At 45.5% G+C, this 13,124-nt stretch overlaps 1 protein-coding gene across 1 annotated transcript in view; it reads left to right on the top strand.

The window, feature by feature from the left end:
- Nucleotides 1-6,969: 6,969 nt before the first annotated feature.
- Nucleotides 6,970-13,124, top strand: part of LOC311181543 (uncharacterized protein) — a gene marked incomplete at its 5' end in the record, with an annotated part of 8,759 nt that continues 2,604 nt past the window's right edge. Inside the window, one exon of the mRNA XM_084249995.1 lies at nt 6,970-6,990. Coding sequence (XP_084106121.1) covers nt 6,970-6,990 — 21 coding nt within the window. The remainder of the gene's footprint in view (nt 6,991-13,124) is intronic.

Consider the following 13,124-nt stretch of genomic DNA (forward strand, 5'->3'; position numbering starts at 1 on the left):
AGATATATTTTTTTAAAGATTTATATATGCATCCAAGAGCTGGGGTGCAGGCTAGAGGTGTGGGGGTGAGAGGATTCACCGGAGACAGAGTAAGGAACAGAACAGACAGACTGACTGAAATGCACTGCTGAGGGGAACAGTGGGCGGCTCAGGAGAGGTCTGCAGCACCAAGTGGATTACCTCCCTTGCCAGCCGGGGGAATGGAACTTGTGCTGCTGAGGCTGCAGATTGCCTCATAGTGCTTAACCCCTGGCACCACAGGGAGGCCTTTCCATTGTCTTAATATTGACAGTCACATGAACATATCGGAAGGAGTGTGAGTGACTGCACAGCGCAGGACGCAGCCCTGACACGGAGCCTGCTGAGCAGGCCTCTGCCATGAGCCACTCCCTGAGCCGTGGCATGTGGCCCCTGGCTCTGCCCCCCCGCCCCACTGTGGCCCAAAGGGCAGGGTTCTGTGACACAAAAAAGGCAAATCGTTAGAAAAGATGAATCCAGTCAGGTGACAACACAAAATCAATACATACACAAAACTCAGTTGTGTGTCTACACCCTCATTAAGACCCCTCGGAAAGCATCAATAGGAAAATTGTACAATTGCATCAAAAAGAATGAAATACCTGGGGAAACAGTTAATGAAGAAAAACCCGTACAATCCGTACAATGAAAAACTAGAAAATGCCAGCAAAATAAATGAAAAGCAGAAATAAATGGAAAGGTACTCTGTGCTTTGATGGGAATAGTTAATAGTACTGAAATGTGAAGACTTCCCAGAGCAAACCACAGGGTCAGCGCAGCCTGATCACAATCCCCACGGCAGCTTTCCCAGAAACTAAGCCTCCTGAAGTGCTGAGGTGGGGGGCGCCGAGGCCCAGAAGCGCTGACTCCCCAGAGTGAAGCTGGAGGCGTCTTGCTCCCGGACTCAAACTGTGAACCAAACACAAAGTCTCCACTGGAGGTAATTTTGTAGATAACGAAAGTGAGGAGCCGGACCCAGGAAGCGCTCAGTGTGATTCTGTGCGAACGACGCCAAACAGCAAATCTGAATTCAGCTTCTCGGGAAAGAGTCGCTGACATTAAGGATGTGCTTGTCCTGGGCAGGGGCTTCCACTCCAACCGGCCCAGCCTAAACAGACGCTGATGCAGGAGGATTTCTTCTTCCTGAAGGACGCCTGGAGAGAGGCAAAGGCTGAGCGCCCTCCTCACATCCTCTCCCCCGCCTCCAGGGCCACAGAGAGGTGAGAAGGGAGTGGGGGGGGCTGCTCAGACCTGTCCTCAGGGGTAGCTTTGCCTCCTGCTTCTAGACCCAGGCGGGAGGGGGTCGTCAGGCCCAGAAAACGCTCCCTGCTCCCCAAACTCCATGTAAACCCGCTGTGATAAACACCCAGGGCAGCGGTGCAGAAGCGCCCGGAGGTGGGGGGGTCGGGGTGGGGGGGGAGGGGGGTGTTGTGGCGCAGGAGCCTGCGCTTCAGCCCCTGGAGACGGACACGGAACCAGCCCGGACCCCTCTATTCCTCCAGTCCCAGTACGAACCCCAAATGCCCCCCAGTTCTCCACATCCAGCCCTCCTGCCCTGGGTCCTCCACTGCCCTCCGCAGTCACCCGCCCTCAGGGAGATGTCCTCAGCTCCCCTCGCCCTCTCTCACCTCCTCCTCTGCTGGCCCGAGGGAGCCCCAGATAAATGCACAGATGACGACTTCCGGCTTGGTCTAGAGAGAACAGGTCCCAGCAGCCCCAACCCCACCCCAATGTCGGGGAAGCCAGAGCGAACAAAGCAGCCAGGACTGCACTGCCCGCATGCGTGGTCTGGCGGGGTGGCGCAGGTGCGGCAGGTGGGGCGGACGGGTGGGGCGGGCAGGTGGGGGAGGGCATGCCCACTGCGCAGGCCGGCTGCTGCCGGACAAGTTGGGAAATCAAACTCAAACAGAGGCAAATAGCCCTGTCTTCTCCAAAACTATGTCAATGAAAACTCCGGGAAGCCACTAAAACGGCAAAACAGGTCTACTTGGATTTAAAAACTTGCTCAGGGCCTCCCTGGTGGCACAAGGGGTGAAGATACAAGCTATGAAGCGATCCGTCGCCTCTGCAGCACGAGTTCTATTCCCAGCCGGCCAGGGAGCTACCCACATGGCACAGCAGACCTCTCCTGTCTCCCTGCTGCTCCCCTCAGCAGTGTGTCTCAGTCAATCTGCCTGTTCTGTTCCCGGCTCTATCTCTGGTGAATCTTCTCACCCCCCACCCCAGAACTCTGGCCTGTACCCTTCAAAAAATGAAAAACTTGCTCAGGATTATTTAGCAGTGACCACAGATGCCTCCCAAACCCACCCCTCCTCCCGGGAGACAGAATGAGGCGCTCTCCCCAGCCCCTTCCAACAGTGCTACTGTCAGTCTTGGGTGGAGCCAAAGCTCTTTAGTCATATTTCTGTCATCATAATTAACACGATTACTTTTCTATTGAATGTAATAGAGCCTTCCGCTTGATTTTAGAGCCCAGGGGTACAGGGAAATGCTTTTGTGGCTACAAGTCACAGAAAAACCTGACTTCAACCATTAGGAAAATTCTAGTTTACTTAGGAATGCTCGAGAAGGCTGGGACTGCTCCAGTCCCACATTCTTTCTGTCCCACTACTCTGCTATCACTGGCTCTAGGCCAAGGGAGCACCCTGGGATGTGGCAGGACGGCTAGCCCAGTTGCAGGCATCATGGGGCAGCCCAATAGTCACAAAAGGAAGAGAGAAGCAAAAAGCCTCTTCTTACATCTTTCTTCCCTACCAAGAAGGGGAATATTTCCAAGTAGCACCAGCAGAATTCCTCTTATGCACACTGGACAACACCGGGTCATACGTTTACTCCTCGACCCACCTCTGGTAAGGGAATGGACTCCTGCACTTGGAACCAATCGTGAGTGGTTCCCTAGAGTTAATGTATTATTCAACGTAATTGGGGTTCCGTCAGGAATGAAGAGAGGGAAACGCCCAGGCAGTCTTCCTTGTGGAGAAGTTGTATGATGTGTCCTCAAACAAGTGAAAGGCAAGTGAAGAGTAGGAACGAAGTAGAAGAGACAAGCAAAGAAGAGGCGGGAGGGAGAGAGGGAGGAAGGAAGGATGGAAAAAAGATGAATTTACTCTATAACTAAATCATATCTTTATGACTTACTACAGTGCAATAGGTTTTTTTTTAAAAAAAAAAAAGATTTATTTATTTATTTATACAAGCACTGGTACAGTCAGAAGCACGGGAGGGTGAGAGAATTAACCAGAGCCAGAGCGGGGAACAGAATAGGCAGACCAAGGAAATACACTGCTGAGGGGAGCAGCGGGCGGCAGGAGAGGTCTGCGCACCATGTGGGACCCTCGCTGGCAGCCGGGGATTGAACCGGTGCTGCAGAGGCTGCGGGCAGCTTTGCAACCTAGTGCTCAACCTCTGTGCCACCGGGGAGGCCATACAGTGCAATAGTTTTAAAACTTTTTTCAGCAATCAAAACTTTCATATAAAAAACATAAAATCTTGTTTTTTGTCATTCTGTGGGTCAGCGTAAAACAAAGATAACCCATTTTCCATCTGTTATAAAAGTAACAGACACCAGATATTTTTTGTCTTATTCCTGTTTTACTTCTTAGGGAAAAAATGTTCCTTGCCATTCTAGAGTGAAGACAAGCACTTTCTTTGGAGAATTTTAGGGAAACTGGACAAAACTAAATAACATGCTTTTGCAAACTTAATTTTTTCAAGGCAGTAATGTCTCCCAGATCTTCTTTGTGGACAGCCCTGTGGACATGCTCTTTGGATGCTTAGGCATTGTTGGTGGAATCTCAGGAACCATGTTCTGAAGGCCCAGGTTGTGGAGGCTTCCTTCTGTGTATCTGGATTCCAAGAAGCCAAGACAGGAGACCCACGTCAGAAACAAGGAGACAAAGGTATAGAAGTCTAAAAGTAGAGGTGCTCAGTTCAGCAGTGGGTAGCAAGGTGTGGACTTATTTTCACCACCTTGCTACCAGGTGAATCCAAGCCAATTTCAATGGTTTGTTTTTTGTTTTTTTTTTTTTAAAGTTTTATTTAGAGGTGCAGGAGGGTGAGCAGATTCCCCAGAGACAGAGCAGGGAACAGAACAGGCAGATGGTTTGAAAACACTGCTGAGGGGGGCAGCGGGTGAGGCAGGAGAGGTCTGCCACACCATGAGTATCTCCCTGGCCAGCCGGGAATCGAACCTGTGCTGCAGAGGCTGCGGACAGCTTCATAGCACTGCGCTCAACCCGCTGTATCACTGGGGAGGCTCCAGTTTCAATGGTTTTGACAATGAAACTCACCTGGGTATGTGTGGTTTGCTTTGTCAGGTGTAGATACTCCCCAAAGTTAAAATGAAACCCTTGAATTGGTGTCTTATAAAAAGGCTATACTGTAATATGTAATATACTGTAATGTGTGCTTCACATTACATGTCAACTGAAACCAACCTCACAGCCCAAAAGGACCTATCTCCCCAATCACAGATCTCCTGGAGCTAAGGACTGAGTCAAAATGAAGGGCACCTTGGCCCCCAAACAAACTCCATTCACTTCAGACGCTTTCCCCTTAAACATCCTTCTGATATACATCTTCAAATTCATACGCTCATGAAATTATCATCAGTATACACATATACACACAGAAATCCATAGCACACATGCATGCACATATATACCCACATCTGTATTTCTGTGTATGTGGCTTTGAATCTTGCTTTTTACTTAGTAGTGCTTTGACTTGCAGATGTTGCCATGTCAGCATGTATTGATCTATCTCATTCTGTTAATAACCACAAAATGTTCCATAATATGTATACACTTTAATTTATCTACTCTCTTATTTATGGACAGTGGAGTTTTACTTAGCTCTCCCCCCATTTTTTTTTTGCCTTAGAAGCAACACTGCTATAAATATCCTTAGGCACAGAAATAGGTAAGCTTAGATGGATGATACAAATATTGATACAGATAGAGGATAGAGAGAGATATAATGTACTTAAAAATATATCCATGAGATAAAATTGACAGGCAAAGGTGATGCATTTTACATCTTGACAGGTATTGTGCACCAAAATGTTGCACAAATTTACCTTCCCATAAGACCTCCAGGCAAACCTCACATTATTAGATTGTGTCCATTTATTTGGTGTCAGTTACACAGATGATCATTTACACTGCACCATCATTTTGGTTTGTATTTCTTTATGAATGTAACTGAGAGAGCAGTCCCATATTTGATATCTATTTGCATTTTTATTGTCATTTAACTGTTGATAATCTATTTTTCAATAGAATCATTTACCTCTTTCTTACTGATAGGACGAGCTCTTCGTAAAATAAGGAGAAGCCCCATGTTCAATCATGTGTGGTAGAAACTTTTCCTTTGTTTATATTTTGCCTTGCATATTTTTTGTAAAAGTTAAAATTGAGGGGGGGGCAAAATTAGTAATATTTTCCTTCATTACTTCCTTCATCAAAATTACTTTTTAAGTCGACTATCATTATCTATTCCTAGAACTTAAGTTATAACTATTTTTAAAGATTTATTTATTTATTTATTTATTTGTTTATTTATTTATTTATTTATTTATTTATTTATACAAGCACTGGGTCCAGTCAGAAGTGAGGGAGGGTGAGAGAATTCACCAGAGCCAGAGCGGGGATCAGAACAGGCAGACTGACGAAATACACTGCTGAGGGGAGCAGCGGGCAAGACAGGAGAGGTCTGCCACGCCATGTGGTACCCTCGTCGGTGGCTGGGGATGGAACTGGTGCTTCAGAGGCTGCGGGCAGCTTCGCAGCCCAGCGCTCAACCGCTGCACCACCAGGGGAGGCCCTATAACTATTTTCAATCTGTATCATTGCTTTCAAAAGATGGTGGTTGTGCACTGTGGAAAGCTGTGTGGAGATTCTTCAATCTATTAAAGATAGAGCTTCCATAGGATCCAGCAATTCCACTCCTAGGCATTTACCCAAAGGACACAGAAACATCAATTCCAAAGAGCACCTGCACCCCTGCTTTTATAGCAGCACTATTTACAATAGCTAAGCTATGGAAACAACCCAAATGCCCAAAAATAGATGACTGGATCAAAAAGATGTGGTACATATACACAATGGAATATTACTCAGCATTCAAAAAAAAGATAAACACATGCAATTTGCAGCAACATGGATGGAGCTGGAAGGGATCATGCTCAGAGAAATAAGCCAGAAAGAAAAAGAAAAATATCGGATGGTCTCACTCATAGCAGGAATCTAGAAAACCTAAATAAGGGACCAGGAAAAGGAATAACTATAAGAAGAAAAAATCAAAATCAACAAACAACTATGAACCAGAGACACAGTATGGGGGGGAGGGGGCCGCGGGGAAAGGAGGGATTGGGGTCAAAATGAAAGGGAACTGCTAAGAAAAAGAAATATTTCTCTGTTAAAGAGTCATAGACCTGGAAATGTAAAGTAAATAATAAGTTTGCTTCCTTAATAAGCATATCTAAAGAAGGTTTGGCAGCCGGCCATCCTGGAAGATCTGTGTCCTGCTCCTTTTCCTGTGTCAAGAATTTGTATGCTAACTAACCAACTTTATCAATGTGAAGTGGTTGTGTATAAAACAAACTCTTTGTCTCTAAACCAGTGCTCAGACCTTATGGGACTACCCAGTTCTGAGACCTCATGCATGACCTGACCTCACCATTCCTAAGTACCGCTAGTTCTTACCCTGCCTGGGTAAAGGCTAGAATTTATTTCTGCAACATTTTTTGGTTCCCTGACCGGGAAACAACAAGTGTGTTGGCCCTTTGAGCCACTGGTCTGGAGGACGCAGAGTGGGGGATGGGAAAGAGAGCCAAGGAAGGGGAAGTGGGCTCCGCTGAGGAATGTCGGTGGTCTCTGACTTGGTTGCTCCTGCCCAGCCCCCACGTCGCCTTCCAGGCCAGACTTCCAAAGGGCTGAGTGAGGCCAGGACATGGTGCGGACGTCTGATCAGGTAAGGTCCCGGGATCCTGGTTCCCATTTGGCTACCCAGAGTGGTAGAAGGAGAGGCTGATCACCTCTCAGGGAGGCCTCACTGGTCTCATTTCGTTTTGGTAGGGAACCTTGGAACTCCCAGAAAGGGAGGGATGGTATGGTTATATCCATCGGTGTGTGTATGTGTGAGTGAGTGGTGTGTGTGTATGAAATCTCCACAGCTGCAGCTGCGGAGATAAATTGGGCTTTGCCTGTGGTTCTCTCGACATCATATTGTTGTGGAGCAACCCCGATACAAAACGGCTGATCGGTGACTGGACTTGTCAAAATCTCAGAGGGGAAGGCCAGAAAAGCATCTGTGTGCTCCCGCTTCTCTTGCTGTAACATTGGATACAATGGAGCAGACAGAGGACAGAGGGTCCTGGAGACCGTGCTTTAAAAAAAAAAAAAGAGCAAGGAAACTGAGAGGGAATTTTCTGCACCACTTTCTTTAGAACCTAAGGGGCATTCTTACAAATATAACTTGGGAATTAATTACTTATCTGAAAAAAATTAGTTAAAAATAAATATTTGAAAGTAAATTAATAATTTTTGTCAGTGTTGTCAGATGTATTGGCAAAATAACTATCTGAAAAATTAGTGCAAATGGCCAAAATTCTAAATGAAAGAGATCTCTGTGTCTGTGTCTTTGTCATTGTGTCTTTTGTCTCTGGAGGGTTGCTGTGTTAAATTTGTTATAAATGGCGCCTATATAAATTCTAATAGAAATGAAACCAAATTTTGAAATAGTGATCTAAAATTTTTGGTAAACAAAAACTAATTCAAAATGTAATGGTTTAATTAAAGCATATACACCTTAAAATTATAATGTTAAAAAGTTAATAGCTTCATTGTATGTTTAAATGTGTTTAATTTGGGAAAGAAAGGAGCTTGGAGTAAAAAAGGAGTTATTGACCTGGTCTATGTCAACAGAGATAAATGTGGATAAATGTGGTTTTGTTCATACCTGGACTTCCCCAGGTGAGCATCTTAATTGATTTTCCTTCCCTTGTCTTAGCTAAGAGAAACCTCAGCTATATGAAATTGTTATTTGCTGTCTTGTTTTAGCCAATGCTCCAGATTTTTTTTTCTTTTGGCTTGGATAGTGGACTATTTTCAAGTAATGGAAAACTGTCCTACTGGACATTCATGGACAATTCTGCTGACTAATTGTTGCTTCTCTTACACACATTGTAACCCTGAAAAAAGACAGTCTCCTAAGATTACATCCTGAGATCTGTGCCACCATAGATATGGTGGAATAAAAATTAAAATGGGGGATTGTAACAGGGTGGTCCCCAGGAAAGGGGGAAGTTCCAGGTTCCCTGCCCCACCCAAAGGAGGGTGGAGCTGAGCAGGGAGAGAGGAAGCTGCAGAAGAGACTGAGGAAGGAAGCAGGATGGAGCCAGGAGACCTGGAGGAGGCGCATGGAACCTAGAGACACGTGAAGAAACTGCGCTTGTCTTTTGGTCGTGGACTGGGTGACATAGATGTGGGTGAGACCCATGGGGAGGTAACAATGGCAGCTTTTATCTTGATGTTGATTTTGCTCTTTTCCTTCCGGGCTTGTCTGGTTGTTTCTGACCCTTTTCTGAGGGCCCCCACTGGAAGATGCTTTAGACTTGTGGCAGGCTTTGGTGCCTTGTTCTGGGCCAATCCCATATGGATGGACTTTTACCCACGAGGGGACGGGTAACTTTGGGTGCTTCATTTAGAAACTAGACTCTTTGCCTTACCTGTAGTGTTTCCTAGTTTTATTAAAGTTCCTTCCCTATAAAGTCTCATATGTTTTGTGTTGATGCAGTGGATGGCAGAACCCATTTCGAATAGGCAGGTTTGTGGGGTTTGGGCTGCCCCTCTCCCTGTCCTATAACAGTTTCATTTGTAACTCTGCAGTTTGAACTTCCTGTCCTAAGGGAAACTAAAGCTACAGTTGGTATCTCTATTTTAAATCTGTTCTTTTTATCATTATTTAAATGGTGGTTTATTTCTCCTATAAGACTAAGGATATGCTGAGTTTAATAATGAAGATTTGTTGACTGCTTAATGAGCTTTTGGTGTATTTTTGCTTCTTATTGTAGGAAAACTAAACTTTATTGTCATCACCTAAAATATATATATATATAAAACAAACATGTTTATGTATAAGTTATCCATTACAAAGGAATAATAGCATAACAGCTCTTATGATGTCTTCAAGTGAAAAATGTAAGGCTGACCTCTTAATTAGCTGAAATTGGGTTGGGACAAGGCCTCAGTGTGGACTAAAAGCTTTAGGGAGTAACTGATGGACTTTATCTGGCCAGGTGCCTGACTTGTGTGCCACAGATGTGGGTGAGAGACCCGTGGGGAGGTGACAATGACGGTTTTTGTCTTGATTTTGATTTTGCTCTTTTCCTTTCTGACCTGTCTGGTTGTTTCTGACCCTTTTCTGTGGGTCCCCACTGGAAGGTGCTTTAGACTTGTGGCAGGCTTTGGGGCCTTGCTCTGGGTCAATCCCATTTGGATGGAGTTTTACCCACGAGGGGACGGGTAACTTTGGGTACTTGATTTAGAAACTATATTCTTTGCCTTTCCTGTATTGTTTCCTAATTGTATTAAAGTTCCTTCCCTATAAAGTCTCAGATGTTTTGTGTTGATGCGGCAGATGGCAGAACCTATTTAGAACAGGCAGGTTTGTTACCAAACGCTAGCCTCAGTTTCCCTCAGCCAATAAAAGGAAACTGAGTTTGAGGAAAAGGAAAGCGGTTTTATTTGTCAACGAATGAGGAGGGCGGCAGACTCATGTCCAAAAAACCACCGACCTACTCTTTGGCAGTGGGCAGGGGTATTTATACAAGGGGGAGATGGGTAGGGGTTCACGAAGGGGAGAGCGAAGGGGTCCGCACAGAGACAAGTGGACGCCAGCTCAACACGTAGATGGATGGGTACCAGCTGGTTTTCATCAAGGGGAGGGGAAAGTGTCAGCACAGAGATGGGTAAGGGGAAGAGGCCGATGGATGTCAACTCATTCATCTTAAGGGAAGGGTGTAGGGGCGGGACTGGACCAGTGCAGGTTTTCTGATCCCATGCAGACCGGGTAAAGGAGCAGTCAGAGTCCTCAGTGGTTTTTTGCAGGTCTTTTATTGGGGGTTCACCAGGCCTATGGCAGGCAGGGGTGCTGGCTGGGGGGCTGGGAGCCTGCCAGCCTGCCAGCCCCCAGCAAGTCTTCACTCTATCTCTGGCGTTCGTTCTGCCGCTTCTCAGATTCTCTTTTGGCTTCTGCTGCTCCTGGCGTCCCTGTGACACCGCCCTTAAAAGCACAGTCTTAGCCCAGGTGAATCCCATCTACCTGTGCCCACACCCTATTCCAGGTGCCCGCCATCAGGCATGCATTCAGGAGCGCAAGGATCCACCATCTATCCTGACGGCAGGAGGGCAGAAAAGCCTGACATTTTTCCTTACCCTACAAAGGGGAAGGTGTCAGCTCAGAGACGGGTGATCGCCAACTTGTTTTCATTGGGGGGGGGGGCGGAAGGGTCTGCACGGAAACCGGTGGGTGCCAGCTTGCTTTTCTTCCCAAGGGGAGGGGGAAGCTGCAACAAATGAAAAAGAAAAGCCATCAATCCTGTTAATGCTAGATAAGGGGAATTGCAAGAAATGGGGGAAAGACAAACTTGTTAACTGTATCAGGTTTGCGGGGTCTGGGCTGCCCCGCTGCCTGCCCTATAATCTATTTAGGACAGAGCCATATGTGGTTAGTCAGCCCCATGGGGAACTTGGGCTTCCTTATGACACTTGCTACCATAAGTGCAAATGTGATTTTTGGTTTCTCTAGTGTGTTTGTTTCTTATGTAGATTTGCTGTTAAAAAAAAAACTGCTTGGGCTTTGTGAAGATCTGTGTGTCTATGTGTAATTTGCTTGTAATGATTTGCTAAGACATTTGATTTGTGCAAATTGTTCTGTGCAACAGTTTTACTCAAAAGATTAGGTAGGTAGTACCTTGGACCATGTGGCCAGATCAAAGATGGCATCTGAGGCCACTTGGCAGGATCCTGTAAAACTCAGAGGTGCTTGTTGCTAGGACTTTGGACTTTTTTTTTCTTTTTGTGATCTCTGCTGTCTCATCAGCATTTATAAAGGCAATAATGATTCTTCAGCAATATGTTTCTTTATCTCCGACTACTTCCTGACCGCTGCCTGAGGGGTTTTGCAAGCCAATTGTGGAGCAATGGTGTTTAAATAAGCAAATGTATGCCTGGGTGTTAACAAAAATTAACTGGTAATAGCTGGTAGCCTTGATGGATTCTTGGAGATAACTTGAATTTTTGCAAAGTCTGGATCAGAAAAATTAAAAAGATTTTGTCTGAGTCTCCAAGGATTTACTGCCATGAATTATGTGTACACAATTTGTTTTGAACATGTTTGCCATTTTGAATCCTGGATTTGTTCAAAAACAATATTCTAAGTTTCTGCTTCCTACTGAGGAAGGTCTGCTGTGGAAAGCACGCTTTATGATGCATGATGTAACTGTATGAGGTTTTCATACCTGTGTTGTTGCTGCGTTGTTTCTGTTGATCCTCCCTAGTGTGGTGGAGGTGTAATCTGTGCTTAGATGTTGAATCTGCTCTTTCAGCTTCTGTCCCAGGAAACCCAAGTATTGCCTGCTTGGTGGCTAACAAGAGATGACTCCTTTTGCTTAAAAGTTAACTGTTGCTTTTGCTCTTTCTGGCTGCTGTACAGGATAACCCCAGGATTGGCTTATAATAAAAAAAAGTCTTCAACACTGAAAACAAGGTCATGTAACTCTTGCGATTAATAAAGTTTTTTCTTCCTATTTCCAAAGTCTTAGGTTTGTAGGATAACAACAGTAAACTGATTTCTGCCAGCAACATTCCACATTTTTTTGGACTTTAACATTTTTTTTCTGAGCCTATGGAGTAAAACTGCAGTTACATAAGGTATTCCACATGGCATAAAAAAATACTGTCTATATGTTGAATGTCTGTATGTCCTTGTGTCTAACTGTCTTGGTCTCTAGAGGTTGACAAATTGGTATACATGGTTGAAAAGTCTATGCAGGAGGCCGGAATACAAAAGCCTACCAGGAAGCCCACCTGAGGGCAGGAATGCAGATACCTGTCTGGAGGATTCAGACAATGAGCCTTCCCCCAACCCTTACGAGTCTCTGCTCAGGCAAAGAAACTCTACCTGCCCCACGAACCTTTTCACTCCCTACAAACTTTTCCCTCCATATGAACCCAACTTCCCAGCTGACCGCTCCTTACCCTATAAAAGCCTGCTTCCCCCTAACAACGGGCGCGACTCCACTGACCCCAACCTTGGGTCCGTGAGGTCTGCCCGGGAGAATAAGCTTACCCTTCCCCCAAGAAGTTTGGCCTGGCTGTTCTTTACCGGGCTGAACCTTACAATGGTGCCGACAGACATTGAAAAAAAGAAAAAGGAGTCTCCAGTTATGAGAAAAAACTAAAGATTATGGTTTGACTGGTGCCTTAATAGTGAGACACAGGGCAAGCTAGAAATTAGGCAATTTTAGGGACAGTGCAGGAGGGGACCTCTGAGAATTTAGGGAGGCTTCAGAGATAAGGACAACCAAGGGAAAGTAACCAATTCCACTAGGAAAAACAAACATCTCAGGACCAAGGACAACATTGTTAACGCTGGGCCTGGATTCTTTCAGGTGGTAAAGGGAGGAAGAAGAAGAAGAAGAAGAAGAAGAAGAAGAAGAAGAAGAAGAAGAAGAAGAAGAAGAAGAAGAAGAAGGAGGAGGAGGAGGAGGAGGAGGAGGAGGAGGAGGAGGAGGAGGAGGAGGAGGAGGAGGAGGAGGAGGAGGAGGAGGAGGAGGAGGAGGAGGGGAACGAGGAGGGGGAGGGGGAGGGAAGGGGGAGGGGGAGGGAAGGGGGAGGGGGGAGGAGGGTGAAGAGAAGAAGAAAAAGAAGAAGAAGAAGAAGAAGAAGAAGAAGAAGAAGAAGAAGAAGAAGAAGAAGAAGAAGAAGAAGAAGAAGAAGAAGAAGAAGAAGAAGAAGAAGAAGAAGAAGAAGAAGAAGAAGAAGAAGAAGAAGAAGAAGAAGAAGAAGAAGAAGAAGAAGAAGAAGAAGAAGAAGAAGAAATAG

The sequence above is a fragment of the Talpa europaea genome (assembly GCF_964194135.1).
Source record: "Talpa europaea genome assembly, chromosome: 12".
Lineage (NCBI taxonomy): Eukaryota > Metazoa > Chordata > Mammalia > Eulipotyphla > Talpidae > Talpa > Talpa europaea.